This window comes from Nyctibius grandis, chromosome 6, assembly GCF_013368605.1.
Source record: "Nyctibius grandis isolate bNycGra1 chromosome 6, bNycGra1.pri, whole genome shotgun sequence".
Lineage (NCBI taxonomy): Eukaryota > Metazoa > Chordata > Aves > Nyctibiiformes > Nyctibiidae > Nyctibius > Nyctibius grandis.
In genome coordinates, this window is record NC_090663.1 from 19,951,209 (window position 1) to 19,977,667 (window position 26,459).

The window sequence follows — 26,459 nt, forward strand, 5'->3', positions numbered from 1 at the left end:
ACAAGCATGAGCAAATGTGTTGTCACACATAGCTGGTGAGTACTGGAGAACAGAAACTGTAGGAGAATTCCAGTTGCTGCTTCTAGATTGGTGACAAGTAAGATTATGCCATGTGTGTATTGGTGTGAGCTTCAAGAACAAGAGCTACAAAGTTGCAAGATTTACAATAATCTCCTAAAACATCTGAGAAAACTCAGCAAGTCTAGCCTAGCTAGCAAAGGCCTTGACCCAATACCCACTAAGTCTACGGAATTCTTAACAACTGCACTGATATTTTTAATCAGACCTACTGAAAGGAGTGAGGGGAGCTAATAACGTTATTTCTGAGCTAAACTGATCCTGAATAATAATTTAATAAAAAAGAATGACACTAAAATAACAGTAGAGATGACATTAAGAAGAACACTGGGGCGTTTATAGACAACTAGCAGAATAACTCTGTTTCTTCTCAACTACTATTGCTGGCTTTTTTCTTCTCCTGCAGGCCTATAATAATGAGATTTCAGCTGAGCCTCCCGGTTATCTCTTTTATTATTGAACAGTGGTTAAAATAGTTTCCAAATAAACATAAAATTTTGTAACTGTATCTTCCTAAATCACTAGATTAGAAAACTAGGCACTGAGTTATGGGTTTCCTTATCAGGGAGGACTTTACATTATGTTCTGAAACATATAAAGATGGGTTGGTACTTTACAACATGGTTTCTTCTACACACATATGTACTAAAGTAAAGTAGACTAAAAAAGAGTGAAATAACTCTGGTTAAGTCATTCACCACCCAGCCAGGATGATGGAATATTGTGTTCAGGTCCCTCCTGCCACTGCTGTTCATGTATTTGATGTTAATGACAACTGCTGAATTAAAAGTCAAACTTCTAAAACTGAACCCAGAAGAACTTCCCATGAGCCTGGGACCAGAACCCAGACTTTCACAAGACTACGAGAGTCTACAAATGAAATAGGGTATTATAGCTTTTTTTGTTAATACATGGATAGGCATTATGAAAACCTTTTTCAGCTACTTGGACATCCAGACCTTTTGCAGCGTATTAAGTGTGTGCAAAGAACATCTAACAGATGAGCGTTACTCTGTCCTCCTCCACCTACCCCTTCCTCTTCAGTCCCTACAGCCTAACATTTTGAGAAGTAGCCAAATATTTAAGGCATACCAGTTTTGAACAAGCATAGAATAAGAGCCACTGGCAGAAACTCAAGTGGAAGAAGAGAGTGTACAGATCACGGAAGGAGGGGCTGGCCACTCGGGAGGAATATAAGTCTGTTGTCAGAGGATGTAGGGAGGCAACTAGGAAAGCTAAGGCCTCCTTGGAATTAAACCTTGCAAGAGAGGGCAAGGACAACAGCAAGGGCTTCTTCAAATGCATTGCAGATAAAACCAACACTAGAGGCAATGTAGGCCCACTGATGAATGAAGTGGGTGCCCTGAAGACAGAGGATAAAAAGAAGGCAGAGTTACTGAACGCCTTCTTTGCCTCTGTCTATACTGTTGGAGGCTGCCCTGAGGAGCCCTGGACCCCTGAGGCCTCAGAAGAAGTCAGGATAGAGGAGGAGTCTGACTTGGTTGATGAGGGCTGGGTCAGGGACCAATTAAGCAATCTGGACGTCCATAAATCCATGGGCCCTGATGGGATGCACCCGCGGGTGCTGAGGGAGCTGGCGGAAGTCATTGCTAGGCCACTCTCCATCATCTTTGCTAAGTCGTGGGCAACGGGAGAGGTGCCTGAGGACTGGAGGAAAGCGAATGTCACTCCAGTCTTCAAAAAGGGCAAGAAGGAGGACCCGGGTAACTTAGACCGGTCAGCCTCACCTCCTTCCCCGGAAAGGTGATGGAACAACTTGTCCTTGGTGCTGTCTCTAGGCACATCAAGGATAGGGGGATCATTAGGGGCACTCAGCATGGCTTCACCAAGGGGAAGTCATGCTTAACCAACTTGATAGCATTTTATGAGGACGTAACCCGGTGGACAGATGATGGTAAAGCTGTGGATGTGGTCTATCTTGATTTCAGTAAAGCGTTTGACACGGTCTCCCACAGCATCCTCACAGCTAAACTGAGGAAGTGTGGTCTGGATGATCGGGTAGTGAGGCGGATTGTGAACTGGCTGAAGGAAAGAAGCCAGAGAGTGGTGGCCAATGGGACAGAGTCCAGTTGGAGGCCTGTATCTAATGGAGTCCCTCAAGGGTTGGTACTGGGACTAGTACTATTCAGTGTATTCATTAATGACTTGGCTGAGGGAATCAAGTGCACTGTCAGCAAGTTCGCTGATGACACAAAACTGGGAGGAGTGGCTGACACACCAGAAGGCTGTGCTGCCTTTCAGAGAGACCTGGACAGGCTGGAGAGTTGGGCGGGGAGAAATTTAATGAAATATAACAAGGGCAAGTGTAGAGTCCTGCATCTGGGCAAGAACAACCCCATGTACCAGTACAAGTTGGGGACAGACCTGTTGGAGAGCAGCGTCAGGGAAAGGGACCTGGGGGTCCTAGTGGACAGCAGGATGACCATGAGCCAGCAGTGTGCCCTTATTGCCATAGACATGATCTAGGTAATCCTGCTCCGGCAGGGGGATTGGACTACATGATCTTTCAAGGTCCCTTCCAATCCCTAACATTCTGTAATTCTGTGAAAAGGAAGCAAGCTGCCCCTTCCTCTAACTTTTTTGATTTCTGATTGTCAGCAGCTCTCTATATAACTCACAATAAGATACTGATATAATCTTACAAATGCATTAAGTTAGAAACAGTCATTTACAGCAGCAGATTGAATATGCTCTTCATTTTTCTTCCTCCAGATGGCAGAAATGTGACCAATTTAAAGCATAATCTCTCTTTACATGCATACTACACATACAAATGAAGTTTAATTCCATTTTAAGAACACTGTTATGATTTAGGAAAGGATTATATATTTAAAAATATCAAAGAAGGCAACTAAAGGATTATAACAGTTTGAAGTAATTTAAAACAGTACCTTCAGAGTATAAAGTGAAAAGTTGCTCTCTTTTAAAAAGTTTGGCATGTAAATCCTAATTTTATTTATGTTTAGCTTTTTGGTATTCTGCTATTTAATTCTCTTAAGAGGAAGATTTATGAAAATTTGAGTTGCAAAACAGAAATACCAACTTCTCATGCACTGATCATCATAAAGGAATCCTCTTTCTTCCACTTAGGATTACATAAAAATATGTATTTAATTCCACACAGAGCACATTAACTACAACAAAACCCATACCAAATTTACACTTAAGTTGACAATATTTCCTAAACCTCTTACTATTTCTCTCAGCTTCCTACTAGCCTACTGTTTTTATTTATCACATTTTATCATTTAGCATCTGTGGTGATGACTGATGAGCAGGGTAACAGTCACCATCTGTAAAAAGGGAAGCTTCCCAGGCCAAATTCTGAAACGAAGAGCTCTGGGAACAGACAAGAAAAAATCCTACTTCATAACAGAAGAGCACTAAAAGGTGTCTCGCTCCCTTCTTCTTCGACTATCACTATATCTTAGAACCATTTTATTGACATCAATATGCTAAGACTACAGTTCAGATACTATTTTTTAAGCAATATTTTGGATAGTAACTCAGTGTTTTGATTTATTTCCTTTTTCAATTGATGCCTTCTCATCACATTCATACATACTAGTGATGAATAGCTAATTTGCAGTGAAACAGCTATCCCTGGTCATGGATTACAGCAAAAAAAAAAATACTAGGAAAACACTCCTGTCAACAGAGAAAGCTAACAAATTTAATCTAAGAAAGAAAAGATAGTTTTTTTCGACTGTTACCTTTATTTTAAACTGTCATTATTAGACTAAAATTCATAAAAGCCCATTTGATTAAATAGCTCACTAAACTGGCTTGCTATAATATAGCACTTTTCATACGAAAATTCTTTTGTGTCTAGTGTATTCAGCAATTAATTTCACTTTCACAGATTTCCACTTAAGCCTCATCTTACATCAACATTTATATCAACACAAGCGAAAACTGAAGATTTATTTCTTGTGTCTAGTTTTATGTGAAATGGAACATGGGAATGCTCATTTTCTTTAATGTGAGAAATAAAGAACAGAATTGCATTTTGAATATTTTTAAGTTCCAGAAAGAGACATGTAATTCTAAGTGTCATACCATTAAAACTGCATAGTTGCTGAGGGAGTAGCACTGAATGGTAGTAATATTTTCATCGGACAGAAGAATGCGACAACCATCAGATTTCCATCCCCCTTGTCCATTCAGTAGATCAAAGTCCCACTGAGCTGCAACAGCATCTGCTCCATGCGCAATACGCCGCAGTGTCACATTTATAGGAACGTGGTGACTGGCTAGGTTTAAACCATCTGTTACAAAAGAAATGTATTTGCTCATGAATTTCTCAACATGTAACACATCAGATGCTAAAAACCTTTTATTAGATATACACAGGTCAAAACAAAGGAGACAAACATGTTTCTTATTTCTTAAAGATCATAAAAAAGTAATAGTAAAAAACAAACCTATCTTGGTAAGAATAACTGGTGTTACAACTGTACGACGTTTCCCATCATCAGCCAGATTTGTTGAATTTCCTGTTGCTGGAAAAAGTTTTCCATTGCGAAATGCAATAAGCTGAAGCTTGTAGACAGATTCATCTGCTGGTCTAATTTCTCTTTTTTGCTTTTGGGTGAAAAGGGAAGCTGGCAACTGGATAGAGGCCTCTACAATTGTGTTCTAGAAATAAACAGATTTTTAAATTTTTAAAGAGAAAATTAAATTCTTTACAGAGATTAAATTAGCAGCTCATCCACCTGAACAGTGTCAGAGATTAATGCATTTAGCAGACTGTATTGTGACAAACCTATCTGACAGTGTTTCCAAATAAACCATGATAAAATAGTTGAATCAAGTTATTAAAGTCTTACCACTTCTTAAAAAAAAAGTTAAGATTCTGTATTTACCTTACTTGTTACAGAGAGTAAAGATGAAGTTGATATCAGTAAAGTATTGTAAGAGTTTTCCAGATTAGACTATTGCCAACTAGAAGCAACAACCAAGACAAGCAGACAAAGAAATGCCATAATTGTGCATTAGTACCATTCAAAATGCACCACTGTATAAACAGGTTTTGATAACTTGTTTGTAAATTATACTTGGGTAGGGAAGCATGCATGCAAATTCATAGAATTACATAAATATAATTTCAAATATACACCCTGCAGTGACATTCAAGCACATTAAGCAATAAAAGCAAACTGGTATGTTGAGGAATGTAACTGAAAAAATACTTTTACAGAATATGAGGAAGTGTTTCCATTCTATACACACCCACATATATGTATGTGTGTGTCTTGTCTGTGTACGTGCACACACACACAAACAAAATTAACCTTTCAGATCCATTTTCTACTTCAATGTTTAATTATAGTATCACTCTGAGCAGAATATTTCAGATATTTAAGGAGACTGTTAATATCCGATTTAATATGCGATGAAGGTGAAAATACAACAAAATAAAGTATTATTATGAACTAGGGAGGATTTCAATTTCCATACTTATGAAAAGGTCTGAAAGCATCTTTCAACTTAAGATGTTTTAATAAAGAAAGCCACACCTACTCATTAAAAATTGTGTCCATTAAAAAAATTATTCTATAATCAAACTCTATCATTTTCACTTGTCACAGTCATTCTGGATTACACAAAAAAGCTACTTTAACATTAGAAATTAATAATATAAGCTTGCTTTCCAAATGGTTCATATTTAAGATATTATTACAAAGTCAGTAGGGAAACAATGAGTATCCGACCTTTAAAGCCAGACTTGAGAGTGTATTTGAGACGTTGCACTTAAAGCTTAATTGTTTATCTAGATTTCCATCTGGATCTCTTCTCCCATAATCACTGAGTCCTGTACGGTCTGATGTAGCCACTTTCTGAAATACGGTGCATGTCATCCCAGTGAAAGCAGCAGCCTTTATTACATAAGCCTCAAGAGCAATATTTGGAGAATACTGTGACGACAAAAATCAAACATTAAATAATTTTACACACCACAGGAAGATTAATAAATAATCTTTAAAGGATTCTCTGCCATAACAGAAAAAAACACCGAGAAAACTGTTTCTGTTTATCTGGCAGGGATAAATCTGTTCAGAGTACTTCTCCCTACAGAAATAGTAGGCATTTCAGATAATGCCAACATGTATTAAGAAAAATAAAAAGCTATTGAAACTCAAGAGCCAGTAAAATGTTTTCTAAATAAATAAATTTATACTTACGGTAGAATAAACTTGAGCTCCATTTGCAAGCCGATACATAGCAATTTTCTGTAGACACTGTACAATTCTAGTGCAAGCCTTGGCTTCCCTTTGTGCCATCCACAGAACACGTTCATCAGCTAACATAATGTTACTTGCTATGTCCACCATCACATCACCAAGCTAACAAGGAAGAGAAATAAGACTATGTTATGTCTTTGAAAGCATTCATCAAGTAGGATTGTTATCAGAAAATCCGAAGTGACTTGTCAGCACAAAAAGCAAAGGGAAATTCATAGAATCATAGAATGTTAGGGGTTGGAAGGGACCTCTGGAGATCATTGAGTCCAACCCCCCTGTCACAGCAGGACCAATCTAGGGCAGGTTACAAATTGGTTGTTTCTATTTCAATCACTGCTTGTCACATTGAGATACTGAAATACTTTGACTCAAACATTTACCTCCACCCAAGAAAACTGCTACAGTCATGTAATTTGTCTGTCTACGTTATACTGAGAAAACAAAAACATGAGAAATACAGATATTTCATTAAAAGCAAAGAATGTAATACCCCACGTTCTATTGTGCTAATTGTTTAAAAAAGACTATTTAAAACCAACTTTAAACCTAAAATAAATAAAAATAAAATAAACTATAAACCAACAATAATACAGTTTCCTTATATGAGGGGAGATAATAAGAAAAGAGTAATACAGGCAAAAATTAGCCACAACCCTTCTGCTTCTCCTCCTTTTGCTATGTCTGCCTTTTCTTCGATTCCTTCCTTGCTTGCCTTCAATTTTGCATGAACTGTTTTAGGTCGCAGGTTATACATGACAGAGACAGGAAATACCCATAGGTACTAGAGCTGCTTTCAAATCACCAATTACATTGTTTTAAGTTTATGCTCACACTCCCTACCCTGTCTTCTGTATGACAGACAAATACAAACTATAAAGGGAATTAATTTATTTAGGCCACAAGTCTGTCACAATTAATGAGCACCTACATTGACAACATTGACCTACAACAGGTTTTCAAAACATTTAAGAAACAGTGACAAACATTGGACCAAAAGTGAAGGTGCATGTATTTTCTAGTTCAATTGACTGAAATGCAGCTCACAGCGCCTAAATTTAGGGACTGGAATTTTCTGAGTAAAGAGAGACAGGGTGGGGTGGGGAAGACATCTCCTTTACCATCCAGGCTTCCCAATTTCTTTTCAAGATATTATTAATAAGGAGAGAACACAGTAGTTTGTTAATTTTTTAATTCTTTAAAAATAAAGGCAAGAAGAGGAATATACAAATATTTACTGTTTTAAGAACTGTCTCTTTTAGGGACAGAAGCTACAATCAGTAAACATTCTCAACAGCTAACACAGACCCTCAAGCAGCACTTGCAGGCTGTAGCCCTTTTCATCAAATTCCCAAGAACAAATCAAAGTTAAATTAATTGAAGATGCTTATTATGACTTATTACTACTTGAAAACATTTAACATGTTTCACACATCAACAAATGGGGGTTTTACAATAAATTATCAGTATTAAGACCCTGAAGTCACAGGACTCAAGTTGTTTGATGTTTCATACTTTTAAAAACTATTACACATTATTCTTTCCCCTGCTTATCAAGGTACACACAAGTTTTTCCAACTGCATTCTAACTTAAGACAATCTACTAAGAACTTTCTGAACATTTGTCTTCAATTTGTTTGTTCTTCTGACATGAAAAAGCTATTAAATAAAGCTTTTCATAATTTATAGTCTTTATCTTTCAGAATAGCCACTGTAACACAAACTAAAGAACTCCCAATAAGATGGTATAAGGGAATACAGTGTCAGGAAAAAGTCGGTAGAGTAATACCGTAATAAGAAATAACTAAGACTTATTAATAACTACTAAAAATTATTAAATAAAATTGCACTCATGTTCCTTGAATATATCAGCAAATCAAAGGTTGACTTCAAATCAAACCAACTAAGATAAAAGAATACATCATCTAAGACCAAAACTACTTATGAATTTAACTTAGACTTTTTCATATCATCTATTACCTTCAAACATCGCAAGGTAATGCCAGGTTGTGTCACTCTACAGACAATAAATCACACCTGAGATAAGAATATCCTTGTAACACAACAAATCATGCAGCAATCTGAAACACGTTTCTATTTTCGACTGGGTACAAAACCAGTCATTTAATGAACTGCTTGTGTAATTCCAAAATACACACACAAAAAAAAATCCAAGCTATGATTGTAAAAGGGAGATCTAGCCTGAAAATTCTCCAAGGAGTTCTGCAAAGAATTTACAACCAGCACTTATGGTTTGCTAAGGGTGGATGGGGAAATTTGGCTTTCTTTTTTTTTGCGCAAGTTTAAAATTGAGGCATTGTGGTTTCCAACTTCCCAACATGCACTGTACAGTGAGATCAATACAACCTCTGTTCAGCAGTGAAACAGAGAGTTCCTACCCACTGGTGGGACTATTCAACCACTTGCACATTTCTCCCCAACAATGAGCGTTCTCTAAGATTTTATTTTAATGTCATGTCTTATATCCTGCAAGCTATAGGAATATTGAAAACCTTAGAGATACAGCTCAATACTGAATAAAGACAGCCTACCATGGTGGGAGGGGAGAAGATAAGTCTTGTTTTATTCATTATTGAGAGGATCTCTGAGGCTTTCATTATTTGTACTTTTAGATAAGAAAATACCAATGAAAACCTGTGTGACCCACTCCATATTAAATAAAAACAGACTTACTGTACCTATCTCCCTGCTCCAGTGCTGACCAGAGGTGTTACTCACATTACAGGTCCAGTGAATGCTGGATCATCTCAGCGCGAATGCAAAGTCTGTGACCGTGGGTCAGCAACTTCAGGGACCTACTAAACAAAAACATGGAATAGAATCTGATAATCCACTAACTCAGGGCCTGCATCTAACGTTGAGAAGGTTTCACTGCTCAGAATACTTAAGGACAAACACTGCGATTATCTTTAAAGTGATGGCAAATTATCCAGTTACCTCTTTATATTTTTCAGCAAATCTTCCAAATTTCTCTATCATTTCAGCCACAAAAATAACATCCATCTTATCAGAAAAATTTGCTGCTTCAACAGTGTAAGCCAAGAGCTGTCTTGCTGTGGCCACTGCATTAGTAAGGTTGAGCGGCATCTACATAAAGAACATTTTGAAGAAGTGAAAATTAAGTACAAGATAGAGACAACACTTCAGCAATTAATAAATTTGCATTTTCCCAAAGAGGACAGCAATCCCCATAGGGATCCCAGTCTTTTAAGTAGCCAGGCACTACCACCTTATCAGTTAGCAAAAACATTTCCTACAAGCCAGAGAACCAGCACTTGTACCTGCAGCCAGAAGCTGGGTCTTGTCCTGTTGTCCTAGAAGGGAGAGAGGTGTTTCACCAAGAAAAGGAACAAAACAAAAAGACAGTACTGTCAAATGCTTATTCTCCTTTTCACCAGAGCCTAGGCATGACAACACAAAGCTCCTAAAATATGGCATTTGTGATGGACAGAGTTTGTATGCCTTAAACAACTTGTTTGACAACTCTGTCTGGAGGAGGATATGGGTGCTACAGAGGCCTGCAAGTCTGGCAAGAGATAAGGGCCTTGGGAACAGAACAATACCCCTGCTGTGCCTTAATTGTGATTTACAACTCTGTCTGGAGGGAGAGATAAGTCCTTCGGAGGCGGGATGGTATCTTTTCCTTGGGACCAGCCTACATGTGCAACAACTTTGCAAGGCCTCAGCCACGCTTGTGCAGAAGCGGGGTCATACAGCGGACACCACAACTAGGGGATCACGACCACCAGACACCCCTTGGGGGACCACCGACTCATTTCGAAAACAATCTAAGACTGCAAAGCGCAGGTGTCCCAATTAGCATGGGAAGCAAGCAGAGGCGGGGAGACAAGAGGGATGTTACCACCCTCTCCTATCTCGCATGCAAATGACCTAAAGTATTTAGACCTTCTCACTTGGGATGCTGATGCGGGCGCTCCCGCCCGCCACCTGAGGACCGATCCTGCAAGCGATTTACCAGAGGAGCAACTCTGCCAGCAACTTACCAACTCTACAGACAACTGACATCGCTGGATCCAAGGGTGGTGATCTCTCTTTTCCTCTCTCTCATAGTCTCTATCCTCTTTCTCTTTTCCTTTTCCCTTTTCTCTCTTTTCTCAATGCCTTTAGAAACCCAAGACACTTACAACCATGCAACTTTCCCTGTATTAATAAATTGTTCTTCATTTCATACCAGTTATTTGGTGTCGTTTCACCTTAATTTACTCCAAGGGATTTATGAACTAGTTGCGACCAGGTCGTAACAGCATTTTATAGCAAAAGAAGCCAAAAGAAATTCAAACACACCACTGCTGTATCATTCACTCTTGATTTTGCAGTTACAGAAAGCATTTGGAATGGAACACACATACACAAAAACAACCAAGACAGATCCTCTCTATGACAAAGCTCATGTTTTCATTCCCGAAACAAGTGCCATGCTGGAAAATTCTTCACTAAATAGTATGCAACATCAACATGCCTGAGCTAGCAGGGACCAAAAATGGGAAAATTCATGTAGTACAGTGGAAAGCTGTGCAAATGTTATCAGCTCATGTTCAGATGCTGGTTTTCCATTATAATCCATACTAGACATGTCCCATCTCTCCATTTTTTAGTGTACAGATCTCTAGTCTGCCCTACCGAATTTGCAATGGGCCATATAAGCACAACTATATATTTCTCCCTGCTGGTCTTAGCACTTGTACATAGATTTGAATGCAATTAATGGAAGATTTTTTTTTCCAAAACACTAAAAGTCATGCATTTAAAGTGTAAATAAAGTTCAAAGTCATAACACTCACTGAACAAAGTCAACTTTAAACTTCAGATATTCTGCATAATTTCTTTGAACTTTTTCTTTAAACACAAACTTCTTTTCACCTAAAACTATACCCGTACAATACACAAATAAGAACAGTCAAATATAAATGGTTTTGTATAAATGTTACAAATGTTTCACTCCATTTTAAACTTAGACCTCTACTTGATTTAAATTGCTTTGCAGAATTCTAATGTTCGAAACAGCTCAACTACCTTTGACCCTCACATTTTAAACTTCCTAACACAAAGCTGGCAACATTCTTCCACAACCTGATAAATGTTGGCTAACCAAAAGCAGTTATAACAGACTGAAGTAATCTAGGCTTTGGAGCAGCTGCAACTCTAAAGCTGGGCGACAGTACATAGGCAGGAGCAGCGTTGAGCTGTTACAGGCGTTGCAGGAAAATGTGAATTCCCAGGTGAGGAAAAAGCAAACCAGCAGCATCAAAGCTTTCAATAAGCAAACACTCAACCTTGCTGTGTCCCAGAAAGGGACAAAGGTATCCCTGGCATCATCTCCCACCTGTTAACCAGTCATTAAGCACCACCTCGCCTCATTTCATCCCCCAAACATGTTTCTTGTGACCAAGCCATGGCATGCACCTCTAGTGCCAGGAATATAAAGCAGTAGAGCACAAATAGTTACGTCAACCCCTAAAGTTTATCCTCAACCAGAACAGGCAGTCCTTTCCCTTTCTCTCCTTGCCACCCTTTCCATCTTTTTTACACCAGTGCTCATTGGTCCTCAGGGAATGAGACCAGGAAGATAAAAGCTATGCCTGCATTAGTCAGTAACTGAACACAGAGGGAGCAAGTCACCAACGACTCATCTACACAATATGCGGTTCAATGCTTTTACCTCAAACTAGATTTAGCCCAAGCCACTGAATGTCAGGCCTTTACCATGTGAATAAATCAGAGACATCCAAAGGGCAAATACCAGTTATAATCCTGATTGTCCCAGTTAGAGGCTGTGATGCTTCTGACACACAGTGTGAAGTCTTCTCTAAAGGGATGTAAGTTCATACACTGAAACACTCTGAACACAGGCAACAAGCAGTAATCCCACCTTGAGGTCAAACAAGCACCATGGCCCAAGTTAAAGATGGGCGGTGCTACCAACATCATCAGCTCAAATGGCATAGCTGTATTATTAACAAACGAAACAAAACGAAACCACACCAGAAAATATTCTTGTATCTCCATGGTTTCCCTTGTTGCACTGATGCTAGTGATATGACAGTATGCACTGGAAAACATCGAGCTTAAACCAGAAGTTCAACAGTTTACAGAGTATTTTACAATACAGTGCCTATACATACAAGGTTGGGTACATCACTGCATGGGTACCTCACTGCAGAACAGTGTTTGTGAAAGCGTGCATTGACTAGAGATAAACCTCAAAAGGAGTGTGGAGCTGAAACCCTTGTGTTTCACAGCTACACTTAAAATCTAGAATACTCTCTTCTATCCTGGTGAGTACTACCAGATTAGGAAGCCTAGTTAATACTTGCTACTTTCACTAGTTAACTCTCATTGGCCACACCGAGTCTGTTAGAGGTTTACAGCAACAGAGGCAGAGCAGAATTTGACTACTCTCTATTATTATAAGGAAAATAGCTGTTCTCTATTACAACTTCAGCCTGTCTTGTTTCTTCATAGCATCTGCGCAGGACAGGGCATCCAGTTGAGAAAAACAGTCGTGACAAGTACCATTATCTTATGCTTTACACAAGTACACCAAAGAATAAAATTTTCCTTGCACTTTCAATCTGGGGGCACTCAAAATAGATATTAAACCAAACTCTTAACATAAACCTACAAGTTCCAGTGCTGTACTCAGAGGCATATGTTCATCATAATTCATCTAGACCACCAGTATTACCAGCTTAAAAAAAAAAGGGAGAAACAGACTTTTGAGGTTTTATCCTCATTAAAGAATTTCATTTTATAGAAATGCACAAGTTACCTGATTGAACATATAAAGAACTCGAGTCACGTCATTTGCATATTGGCACCTGGAGTAGTCCTCTTCTGCCCAGTACCCTCCCCTGTCGCATCTGCGCCAGGCTCTTCTCTCATCTTGTGAGTTGCCAGGATATATCCCACTGCCAGCAGAGTAACGTGTACACAGCAGGTATGCTGTGATGCCTGCCAATGTTCTAGGCCACCTGGGGAGTCAAAAGCAAAAAAAAAAAAAAAAATTCAGACAAATTTACATGATAAGTAAATAAAAGGATTAAGGACTACAACATGAAATAAAGAGACACTCAAAACTAGGTATCTCTAAACTATTTAAAGGGCCACCTTGGCTCGCCTTCAGTATTTTCAAGCTGTTCATATTTGTGTACTATTAACAAAACAAGTTCTAATGCTGGCATGCTTTTTTTGAATTCTTTCATGAGGTTGCAAGTGGAGAGAAAAAGGTGCTTATAAAATTAACAAGAATAGTTTACAATGTTTTTATTTAAAAAACTGGCCTACTTCATAAAAAAATTTGTATTAACACTATAAAAATATTCGTTAAATACATAGTAGTAAGCCCTGCAAGCTTTCTACTTGTCCTGTTCACATGCACCAATGTAACTTTCAAATGACTGCATTCATACCAATACTAAATTGCAGATATGAACAGAATACTACATTTACAGTAAACTAAGAAATAGTAGCAGCAGTACAACCACCTTGACCGATTTTGCAACCAAACATAATACCAAATAGAAATTAATGGGAAAAGAAAGTGTTCATAATGTTAAGAAAGCAGAAAAGAATTCCTTTCACTCGAGGTATGTGGAACTAAGCACTTTAAGAAAACTACTAACATACTCTCAACTTTCTCTTCTGTAATTTTCCAGCATATTTTATCTGTATAAACATATACACAGGTAAAAATGAAAGAAAGAATAAATAAATACAGAAAATTAAATTGCAATATGCCTTTAGAGCACTGATCATTCATGAGATCAGAACTGATTCAAATGAAACATAAGAATAGTAGTGTGCTGGTTTTGGCTGGGATAATTTTCTTCATAGTAGTTAGCATGGGGTTTGGATCTGTGCTGGAAACAGTTTTGATAACACCAGGATGTTTTAGTTACTGCTGAGCAGTGCTTACACACAGTCAAGGCCTTTTCTGCTTCTCACACCACCCCATCAGCAAGTAGGCTGGGGGTGCACAAGAAGCTGAGAGGGGACACAGCTGGGACAGCTGACCCCCAGCTGAGCAAAGGGATGTTCCATACCATATTGCATCATGCTCAGCATATAAAAGCTGGGGGAAGAAAAAGGAATGGGGTGGTGGACATTCGGAGTGATGGCATTTGTCTTCCCAAGTACCCATTACACGTGATGGAGCCCTGCTGTCCTGGAGATGGCTGAACACCTGCCTGCTGATGGGAAGCAGCAACTGAATTCCTTGTTTTGCTCTGCTTGTGCACGCAGCTTTTGCTTTACCTGTTAAAATGTCCTTATCTCAACCCATGGGTTTTCTCACTTTTACTCTTCTGATTCTCTCCCCCATCCCAGCAGGGGGGGGAGTGAGCAAGCAGCTGTGTGGCACCTAATTGCCAGCTAGGATTAAACCACGACAAGAAGGAAACCACACCTGAATTAAGGTGCAATGCGGAGAAGATAGAAGGACAGGGACAAGGAATGCCAGCCACTCTGCCCACCCCTGCTTCCGGCCCTCTCCCTGTTAAGATATGCGTAAGTAGTATTTTATCATTCACAACACTAATACTTTAGTTTAGAAGCAAAAGCATACATACCTAAATTGCAGAATACTAAGGATCTCAAATCCAACAACCCAACATATGAAGTTTAACTAAAACTGAGAGCAAAAGAGAGCTTCTTTTGATCATTCCAGGCTTTCTGTACCATAACCTTGTCAAGCTCCTTGAACAGCCTGAAGAGCTAACATACTTTTTCTCGGTTTTAAGCATTTCAAAGGGCCTTGCACAAAGCAGTTGTCTCCAAAAATTCACATCATCAAACAAAAAATTCTGTTAGACTGTGATTTAAAGCTTGCTTTTATACCTGCACTGCATTTCAGTAAATGGCCATTTAGTCACTACTATCACCTAAATTAAGAGGTGCTCAGAACATACCCGAATTTGAAAAAAAAAAAAAATTCCCATGTTTGCAGAAGGATGGAGTAAACACCTTGAAGAATGTTCTGTTTCAGGAAACTAAAATTTAAGTAAGATTGCCAAAGCAGAGAAACTCAACAAGTCCCTGGTCAGCTCTGTTTTCCTTCCTTTATCAGTTACGTAACTTCTCTTACTGAAATCGCTGGGATTTCACAGAATCACAGAATCAATCAGGTTGAAAGAGACCTCTGGGATCATCGAGTCCAACCATTGCCCTGACACCACCATGTCAACTAGACCATGGCACTAAGTGCCATGGCCAGTCTTTTCTTAAACACATTCAGAGATGGTGACTCCACCACCTCCCTGGGCAGCCCATTCCAATGTCTAATAACCCTTTCTGAAAAGAAATTCTTCCTCATGTCCAACCTGAACCTCCCCTGGCGAAGCTTGAGGTTGTGTCCTCTTGTCCTATCGCTAGTTGCCCGGGAGAAGAGGCCAACTCCCACTTCACTACAACCTCTCTACAGGTAGTTGTAGACTGCAATAAGGTCACCTCTGAGCCTCCTCTTCTCCAGGCTAAACAACCCCAGCTCCCTCAGCTGTTCCTCATAGGTCAGACCCTCCAGACCCTTCACCAGCTTGGTCGCCCTCCTCTGGACTCGCTCCAACACCTCAACATCTTTCTTGAAGTGCGGGGCCCAGAACTGGACACAGTACTCAAGATGCGGCCTCACCAGTGCCGAGTACAGAGGGACGATCACTTCCCTAGACCGGCTGGCTACACTATTCCTAATAGAGGCCAGGATGCCATTGGCCTTCTTGGCCACCTGGGCACACTGCTGGCTCATGTTTAGCCGGCTGTCGATCAGCACCCCCAGGTCTCTTTCCGACAGGCCGCTTTCTAACCACTCTTCCCCCAGCCTGTAGCGCTGCATGGGGTTGTGGTGGCCGAAGTGTAAGACGCGGCACTTGTTCTTGTTGAACCTCATGCCGTTGGTCTCGGCCCATCTACCTAACCTGTCCAGATCCCTCTGGAGGGCATTCCTACCCTCCAGCAGATCGACACTCCCACACAGCTTGGTGTCATCTGCAAATTTGCTGAGGGTGCACTCAATCCCTACGTCTAGATCATCTGTAAAGATATTGAACAGCACCAGCCCCAGAACTGAGCCCTGGGGAACACCGCTAGTGACCGGCCGCCAGTTGGACTTTGCCCCATTCACCACCACTCTCTGGGCTCGGCCAGCCAGCCAGTTTTTAACCCATTTAAGAGTCCACCCATCCAAGCCCCGGGCAGCCAGCTTGTCTAGGAGGATGCTGTGGGAGACAGTGTCGAATGCCTTACTGAAGTCTAGATAGACTACATCCACAGCCCTGCCCTCATCTACTGAGCAGGTCACTTGGTCATAGAAGGAGACCAGGTTGGTCAAGCAGGACCTGCCTTTCATGAATCCATGTTGGCTGGCCCCGATGCCCCGATTGTCCTGCATGTGCCGTGTAGTGGCACTCAGGATGATCTGTTCCATCACCTTGCCTGGCACCGAGGTTCAGGCTGACAGGCCTGTAGTTCCCTGGATCGTCCTTCCGACCCTTCTTGTAGATGGGCGTTACGTTTGCTGATTTCCAGTCAGCTGGAACTTCTCCAGTTAACCAGGACTGCCAGTAGATAATAGAGAGTGCTTTGGCAAGTTCATCTGCCAGTTCCTTCATTACTCTGGGGTGAATCCCATCCGGGCCCATAGCCTTGTGGGTGTCCAACTGGCACCGCAGGTCACTAACCGTCTCCTTCTGGATGATGGGAGGTTCACACAGCCCCCCGTCCCTAACTTCAGGCTCTGGGGGTCGAGTCTCCTGAGGACAACCGGTCTTGACATTAAAGACCGAGGCAAAGAAGGCATTGAGCACCTCTGCCTTTTCCTCATCCCCTGACACTACACTACCCAATAGGAATCATATTCCTATTTATTCCTAATCAGCTCCAACAGAACAATTTTGGCATGTTCAGTAATGGAAGAAAGACTCTTACTTCAGGCCATTTGGCAAAGATTACTTAGGTTTGGGCAAACAGCAACTTAAAGATAGCTGCTGGTGGCATCCTTAAAATGCACAGGTCATGGCAACAACCACAAAAGAATTCAAAGTCAGTAAGGAATCTAATGGAAAAGATTAGACAATAATTACAACAAACCAAAACAGGAAACAAAGGCTTAAATTTGACTACCTTTTATAACAGCTTTGGCATTACAAATCAGTTCTCCATATTGTAATGACACCATTTAGTTAAGAAATTGAGACTTATTATTATGACCATTACCACACTACCTGAATACTAGAAGAGACAGATTATTTGTGTATCATAGTAGAGATTCATCCAGCCTAGCAAATATGCATACACTTACATTCAGAGCCTCAGCAGCCACTTCAAAAACTAACAGAACTGTCAGCATTCAACCTTTATCAGAAAGGAAAACTTATACCGGAATTGGTAGCAATGGAGGTGGTTAAAAGAAAGAAGAAAAAAAAATTAAAAAAGAATTAGAGTTTTAAATGCCAGGAATTATATACAGGTATTTTAGAGAATGTAAATTAATTCAAAGAACAGGTATAGATTCTTCAATGGTAAATTATTTACCATCTTTTCTCATGTATAGAAGAAAAGCTAGCAGAAAGGACAAAAGTCTTCCTTAGAAAAATCACAACAGCCTTTGTGAACTGCAATTGCAGTGGTGACCTTAGTGCAACATCACATGCACCCTAGCAAGCTAACAAAAACATCACTTTGGGTCATGTCTGGCCAACTCTGATCGTGGACAGAACAAGTTATGGATCTGCTGGGAAGGGAGGAAGGGATAAGGGGAAAAAATACATAAACTTATCTAAGTCTCTGAAATTTCTGTATGGACAAATTAAAATAAAGTCTGATCAATACAGACTGGGGAAAAACAAGTACAAAGATGAGCTACTTCTATGCTCCCACTTCTTACAGATACATAATGAGCCTTCAGAGAATGAAGCCAAAAAGAAAACAGGCAGATGAGGACAACTAATAAATCAGCTGGCACAGCTGCTAGAAGACATGCAGGCCCACAAATACCTTGCATAATACACCCAAACCTCAGCTTCCAGAATGCAGAGTCAGGTTTCCAGAAACACTGACACTGGAGTGCCAAAACATCATTTCCAAAACAATTTTATGAACACTGAAATTTTTGTATCAGTTTCCACATCAAAGATACCACTTTGATGGTGATATCTGTCTCTGCCTTTACAGACAGTTTCCCAAAAGCTGCATTTTTCCAAAGCATTTTAAGACAAAGTGTGGTTGGCTCAGCTTTGACTGAATGTATCGCCTTACAGACTGAGTGACACACGGCCTTGGGAGAATTTAAACTCTGCGGTTCTGACAGATGTTGTATGACACAACCTCCAAAATAAGTATTTTCACTGAAAAATGGCATGTGCCATTCCTATCCCTACTATTCACTCCTAGGGCTAAAGAATTAGAAAAAGAGAAACCAGAGTGAAACACTAGGACTCAAATGAGAAATAAGTTTTTCAGGAGAGCTTTAATTACTATATTTTTAAACAAGTAAATTGCTAAGTGATATATATCTTCTGGAACTTCTGTAGCCATCAAATGGAAAAAAGTGAGAGTTTCAGTCTTTAACACTACTTCAAAGGTTATTAGATTATCATAAGATTATTTGGCTTCTCTCCTTGTTCTTCTCTCCACTTTCCTTATTTTTTTATCCATCTTTTTCATTTTTTTTACTGTCCTTTCATTCCTAATGCATTTACTTTTCATTCATCTCCCTGCATAGCATTTTATCATCTTTTACCATGATCTTCTCAAATGACTACTAGCAATGCCAGACAGTCATATAGTCTGTGCTACCTTTATAACAAATTCAGGTATCTACAGAAACATTTTACTGATAAAACTAATATATTATTCATCTAATGATTTAGAAAGTTTTCCACTACACCGGACATAAAAGGTGGGAAATTTAAAAATCACAGCTTTCTGCCATAATTTCATATACACAAAAACAACACAAATGCGCAGTGTCACTAAGAGAAGCGCTTCGTGAGGAACAGTGTCCCTTATCCTCTTTCCTCCCCCATTCATAATATCCTTTGTGCAGGTACAAGTTTCTTTACAGCCCAGTGGAGAATAAGATAGGGGAACTGATTCCAGTTGTAACTACACTTCCTTTATTCCCTGTTTTCGCTAAGTGAATGTTAACCTGGACCATTCTCAGCCATGAACTATCTCTTCCCAATACCTGTATGAGATGAGCTGATGAGACCCTCTGCACTCTCCATGAAGCCAGAGAGGATATCCCTCCAGCAGGATTCAAAAGGTGACTAATAACAGGAAATTCTCATCATGCAAACAAAGGCTACGTAAGTTTGCTGCATTCTTAATTTCTTGTGAGCCCAAGCTTGAATATCTTTCACAGTTTACTCAACTGCTTGCAGAAGTGTAAATTTGGACTGTAGTAACACTCTTATTTCATCACTGTTTGCAATTAGGTGCTCCAAATTTATCACATATACATGAGAGTAGACAGCGGTGGGGGGTAAGATGGTTCATTTACATTTAAGTACTCTAATTTCATTTCAGGAAAAAAAGTCAGACCATGAGATTATAAAAGAAACCTTCCCTTCACGCATATTAATCCTGTTTTGAAAGCATTCATTTCTTTAAACCGACAACAACGTTCACTTACAATGAATTTTTACATCATAACTTCACTAGCTTACAGGCAGTCTAATATTTTTTTCTTATTACATCTTAGTAATGCTCTAAATTCAGCACGACAGTTAAAGTTTTAAGATTAATTCCACCCAGTGAGTAACAGTTTTCAAAAGGATAATTCTTATATTTAAGAAGAATTCTATCAACTACCAGCTAAAATTATTCTAAACACAACAGTTGAAGGATTTACTGAAGTAGAAACATTAGGTTACATTTTAACGTGCAAACTGTATTTTCAAGTTAATCAGGGATTGTAACATATTCAGGGACATTATCTCAGTAAGACTTAAAAGAATATCTAAACTTAAAAAAAATAGATTACATGATGAAGACTTTATAATCTCATGCTAAACTACTATTACTGAGCCAAAGACACTGAAGACAAACATCCTCCTTTGCTACATTTTGCTGTCTTATCTCTGAAGGGATAAAAATCTCGATGCCAGTTTTGAAACAGCTTCCAAGCTAAAATGACTAACCAGTTCCAAGTAAAAAACTATAAAATCAAATTCACCTAGGATCATTTACAGCCATCTGCTCAGAACCATTTTCTCAATAGTCAAAGCATTATTTCCATATGGTCTCAAAGGTGAAAAATTACTTTTTATTATTACTCTACCTAAACTACAAATGGAAGTCTGTTATAGTAAACCCAGACATAGTGAACTTTTTGATAAGCTGAACATTTCCTGAAATCTTATGTCTTTCTACTGAATTCCAGTGGGGGTAAATCCTATTACACTGAACAGTCACTGAACAGCACAGGTTAATTTAATGGAAAACACTTTGAAATAAGCCTTTACCATCTGTTTTCACCTCTAATGGCAAATCAAAGAAGAATGATTCACACTAGTGTCATTAAAAAAAAAATGCATAAGTGATTTAAATAGATGTGTTCTTTGATGAATACGGCATGCATCTGTTTGACTTTCTTCACCTTTTATCTTAAGCAGGAAGTTCTCATTTTCTAATGTAATGCTCATCCCTGCAGCTGAAACAACCACAGTGTGAAAAGAATATACGCACAAAGTTTCTTATATAAATAATTCCTTACAATGTGAAAGTGAAGCTCTTCAGTAGTTCCAAGTTGCCCCTGTGCAAGTGATCCTAACACTACTTCCCTTACTAATAGTTCCTCACACTCAGACATCAGCTACCCTTCTCTCAAGTTGTCCAACTGATGAACATAAAGATGAACTCAGAACAAATGCTCTCAGCCAGGACTTTACCTGAACTTTTGCTACAACTGGAGAAGGCCTGCACCTGAAAGCTTGTCTTCTCTTCCCCGCTAAAAACTATGTCCCAGCAACATGCTTTAATTTACTTTTCATTTCCTAAAATAAAAGTTTTATGGTCTTAGATTAGCTGTATAGAAAGAAGATGACTTTAAAGAACTCTAACGTACACAGGGAAAGGAAGAAGAGTTTATAAATGTAAACAAAAGATCAAGCAGAAGGATCAACACAGACAAGCCCCATAAGAAAACAAATGAGTGGGTAAGAGTAGTTATTACAACATAAAGAAACCCTACAAACCATAGTGAAAACATAGGCTATTACATACACTAATTCTCAGTAGGAGCTACTACAGGGAGGTACAACACAAAGTAGTTATAAAGGGAATTACCTTACATATAGAGAATCTATACAGAAGCTATCTGTTACAGCTGGCACCTCCAGGAGTAACGTGTTGTTAGAGTGACCAGCAGTAGAAAGATCAGAAAAGGAAAACAGGTGAAGAGGTAAGAACAAAAGATAAAATACTCTGCAATACCCAACACAATGGAACATCAGAGCTACCACTACAGTCCCAACAATCAATAAAAGGAAGCACCATTTATATTATTTACTCTAATACTCACAGAGGAAAAAACCCCTCTATTACATGTTTCTTACATAGCGATTTTGTCATGCAGGAGCAGGAAGGTTTTAAAAACAGAATGATAACCTGGTGGTAAACCCCCCGTCAGTATGTAGTCCAACTCTAACTTACAGATCATCAAAAAAGTTTTACTCTAGTCCAATAATTTAATTTATATATTTCTCTTCCAAAGATATGAGTTAACAGGCTCAAAGTTTAACATTTCGTGGTATAGTTGTGTGCACTTCTTTCAACATATACTAATTTAGAACAGTTAAAAAACTATTACACACCATTTACAAACAAACATCCACATAGGTGCCTTTAAAGCATAATACTTTAGTTGAAAACAAAATTAAATGAACTTTTCTTTTCTCTGAAAAAAAATAGAGGTTACCAACCTGAAATCCCCTTTATTGTTCACAACCCTCTCTGGAGGGCAGTACTGTGCAGAACTTTCTAACACCACAATGTCGACTGTCCTTGTGTTATTCCCACGTCTGGTTTGTACATGGCAACCCCAGTTTCCTGTGGAGCCAGCCTGGATGTTTGAGATTGTCAGTGCACTGGGAAGACAAAATAAACAAATAAAACCCAACAGTCTTACAATAAAATTTATATAAGCCTTTACCAAAAGATGAATAAAGTACAGAAAGACAATGGAAGAAACAATCAATTACATACAACTGTGAATGATATTACAAACGCAGAGCTATCTATGAATCAGTGTACTGTAATTAACATAAGAAATATTTATTGTTCTTCTAGCTCTCAATTTTGCCAAGGTAGGAAAGAAAAAGAACAGCCATGGGAAAAAAGTTCCTCAACTTCAGAAAGAAGAGATGAGAAGTCCAAATTCCCTAAGTGTTATCATTGCTCTTCAACACAAAATTTTTATAGTTGCTCCAGAAAGTCCAAACTAAAATAACTTCCCAAGTGCATAATTTGTGATAAAGTTAGAAGCTCTAATTTACTAATACAATTACAGGATATATAACCACTCTGTAGATGCTGAATGAGTCAAAATCTGCTGCAGGCAGAATAAATTATACTTATAGGTCTCTGCCGGAGAACTTCAATATTACCAACTGTGGTGTGCTCAAAAGGAAGAAGAAAGAATTCATGAGTAGTTCACTTAAATGCGTTGTTTTTATAATTTTAATGTTACAAGAGAACAAATGTATCCTAGCACAAATATATTTTACATGCACTGCATTGAGTAATCCTTGGAGATAATTAAAACCCAACTGTAACAGTCCTGGGCAGCCTGCTCTACCTAACCCAGTTTTAAGCAGCTGGGTTGGAGTAATCAAATCTCTAGACCTCCCTGTGACCAAACCCAGGTAATTTAAGAGACGTGTCAAGTTACAGATGACTTCCCTACTTGGGATGTTTCTGTCTACATATGTTCTCTCAGCAAGGATATGAGAGGGCCTTACTGGTTATGGAAATAGTCACTAAATCAGAGCAGAAAATGAGTGGGAAATACATTTTCTCTTTATGGATTCACCTTGCAATCAGTGAGCAGTTATGAATCATGTTTTTTTCAACAAAAATACCCTGGGACTCATCAGTTTCCACTATCTTTCCATCCTGATACCACAAGACTTGCATGTCTTGATCAATATAAGAAGCCATACATTGGAAGGGTAGACTATCTCCTTCAAAGACAACCTGACGGTGAGATGGAGTCATATAGAAAGATGGTAATTCAAGTGGTGGTTCTAGAATTCAAGAAAAAAAAAACCACAATTAATAGCAAGAATCTGTTACATACATAATTTTCAAAAGAGCAAAAGAAATACACTGAGTATAAATTATCAATATAACCTCCTTGTAAGCTGCATCTTGCAAGATTTATATAAAAACTACATTTGATGCATCAGATATTGAAAAATACAAATTCTCATCATATTCTTTTTCAAAATGTATATTCCTTTAATGTAATACACTTCAAAAATCTTTGGCTCTCAGCCAAAAGAGTGAAAAATATAAACTTGAATGAAAAATATATTTATGCATTTTATTTCTTCACAATTTCTCACTATAAATATTTTAAAACCACAAATACATATGTTTTATTATTTTGACAGATGGAATAACTCTAATAACAGCAAAGAAGTTAAGCAAGTTCATCATGGTTTCATCACAACAAGAAGGCTAATCAACAACAGAATCACCTTGTAGGAAAGTAAGTCATAAAATGAAGACCCTTTTAACTTCAGAAATTTGGGCTTGGAATAATTTGCACATCTGAAGTTGGATAGCTAGACTTTGGAAAAAAATTATTTATTTCTGATTCCTCTTGTGAAGTTTAGGTAAAAATCCCTGAAAAACATGGATTAGCAGGAAAAAGGAGTTTATCTCCAGATAGTGCTACTCATCCTTAGTTTCTACAGACTAAAATCCACAATCACCAATTTATTTATTTCCAAAAGGAAACAACACTGCATCAGGACTAAAGATCAGCCTTTGAAAAAGAATCACTGTTACCACTACCATATAAGAGCTGAATTTCAGGGAAACAAAACAAAGCAAAAAAAGTCTGTTCACTAATATTAATAGATTATGGAATGTGTTAGAAAGTAAGTATCAGCTGTCAGGAGTGCTTACCACAGGTCAGAAGCTCTTGCTTAACACCAGTCACCGTCTGCGACTGAAGTGACTTGGGATAGGCACATTTAGTTTCACGTACAGTTATATTTCTTTCTTTTAACCACTGATGCATCCACTGTATGTTGCAATCACAAAGAAGATAATCAGTCTGAAATTCTCTGCAACACAAAATAGATATTCACAGTGACAAAATGCAACACTCAAAGGTCTGAAATCTTGACATCAACAGCTGTGCAATGCCCCTCATTGTCATATACACACAGACAACAAGCAGTTAGGCCCCAGAACACAGCAGAGCTGCCTACCACTATGTATTGAAAGATACTCTAATCCTCTGCAAGCTGTGGTCTAAAAACAAAAGCACACACTCCCCAAGAAAAGGAATTCTCTCCATAAATATGAAGAACATCTAATACCTGTGCATGAAAAAATTTCTAGTAATTTCTTTCATGGAGGGAGCTCGCATCATTTAAGTGAACAATAACAAGGAACTGCTTGAAAATGCATCACTATAACTTAAGAACACGTTTCACTGCTTCATTTTAGCAAATGCTTTAACAGTAAAATCAACAGAAATATAAAACCAGACTTCCACCTATTTCTCTTTTCAGAACCACTATTCACAAAATTTTAATGCTAGTTTTATTCCCCTTTATATAAAAATCATATAAGGCTTTTCACCGATTCATAAAGTCTTCTCTATATAATTCAATATTTTCTAATGAAAAGACATACCAAGTCCCCCCCATAGGCGTCTGTTGTAGTCAGCTAAATTAGAAGAGAACATAAATACTTTATCTGTTTAGAAACAGTTAAAAACGTATCAAAACATATCGCTGTGTCTACATTGGTTTTTACCTCTAGTAAAAACATAATTTACGTTTCTTTTTGCAAATGTCTAGAGGATAACACAACACCACAGGCAGAACACTTCAAACACTAAATCAACATTCCTGTGAAACTTCATTTGGTCTTTGTTCACAGGAATTGCTCCAGACACATATTTTTAATAGCAACGGTTATATCCAGGTTCTCTTATCAGACCTGTGGTGTTCTTGGACAGCAACCTTTATGTACACAACTAAAATACCAGGAATAACAACTTATGAACAATTAAAAAAAAGCTGGAGGAGGGAAGGAAACATTTGCCTTTACAAACAAGAAATTAACTTAGTGTCAAAGCCAGAACTCAGAGCTTTTGAGAAAGTCCCAGTCCAGTGAGCCAACTGTCATGACTACCAGGGAAAAATGCAAGCTAATCAGCACCACTGATAATTTTTTTTCATTTACTTTCTTCCTTACATGAGATTACAACTCTCATTAAATTAAAACAGAGAAAAACAACATGAGGTTCAGATGTACCCACTGTTAAGTGCAACAAAACTACACTGTTCTTCGAGGACTAAGATCTTACTTAAAAATATTTCTTCTCTTTGTTAAAAAAGGTGTAAAACTATTTATTTAATATAAAGTAATAAATGATGCATATGGAATAAAACTTTCAGAAGCCCAGATACCAGTATAGCTTTGTTCTCTCAGAACTATGTAACAAATACTAAGCATCTTTTGAAGGAAGTTATATGAAAACCCAAATATCTGTACATACATTTCCCATGTGCTTATTACAGAATCACAGAATCAATCAGGTTGGAAGAGACCTCTGGGATCATCGAGTCCAACCATTGCCCTGACACCACCATGTCAACTAGGCCATGGCACTAAGTTCTATGGCCAGTCTTTTCTTAAACACATCCAGAGATGGTGACTCCACCACCTCCCTGGGCAGCCCATTCCAATGTCTAATAACCCTTTCTGAAAAGAAATTCTTCCTCATGTCCAACCTGAACCTCCCCCTGGCGAAGCCTGAGGCTGTGTCCTCTTGTCCTATCGCTAGTTGCCCGGGAGAAGAGGCTGACTCCCACTTCACTACAACCTGCCTTCAGGTAG

At 38.6% G+C, this 26,459-nt stretch overlaps 1 protein-coding gene across 2 annotated transcripts in view; it reads right to left on the reverse strand.

Moving 5' to 3' along the window:
* Window positions 1-26,459, reverse strand: part of ADGRA3 (adhesion G protein-coupled receptor A3) — a 65,843-nt gene that overhangs the window by 10,504 nt on the left and 28,880 nt on the right. For both annotated transcript variants that reach the window (XM_068402943.1, XM_068402942.1), the window contains 9 exons: window positions 24,510-24,670; window positions 23,407-23,620; window positions 22,298-22,462; window positions 13,153-13,354; window positions 9,300-9,449; window positions 6,285-6,446; window positions 5,814-6,017; window positions 4,524-4,737; window positions 4,159-4,367 (listed from right to left, as the gene is read on the reverse strand). In XM_068402943.1, the coding sequence (XP_068259044.1) occupies window positions 4,159-4,367; window positions 4,524-4,737; window positions 5,814-6,017; window positions 6,285-6,446; window positions 9,300-9,449; window positions 13,153-13,354; window positions 22,298-22,462; window positions 23,407-23,620; window positions 24,510-24,670 (1,681 nt within the window). The remainder of the gene's footprint in view (window positions 1-4,158; window positions 4,368-4,523; window positions 4,738-5,813; window positions 6,018-6,284; window positions 6,447-9,299; window positions 9,450-13,152; window positions 13,355-22,297; window positions 22,463-23,406; window positions 23,621-24,509; window positions 24,671-26,459) is intronic.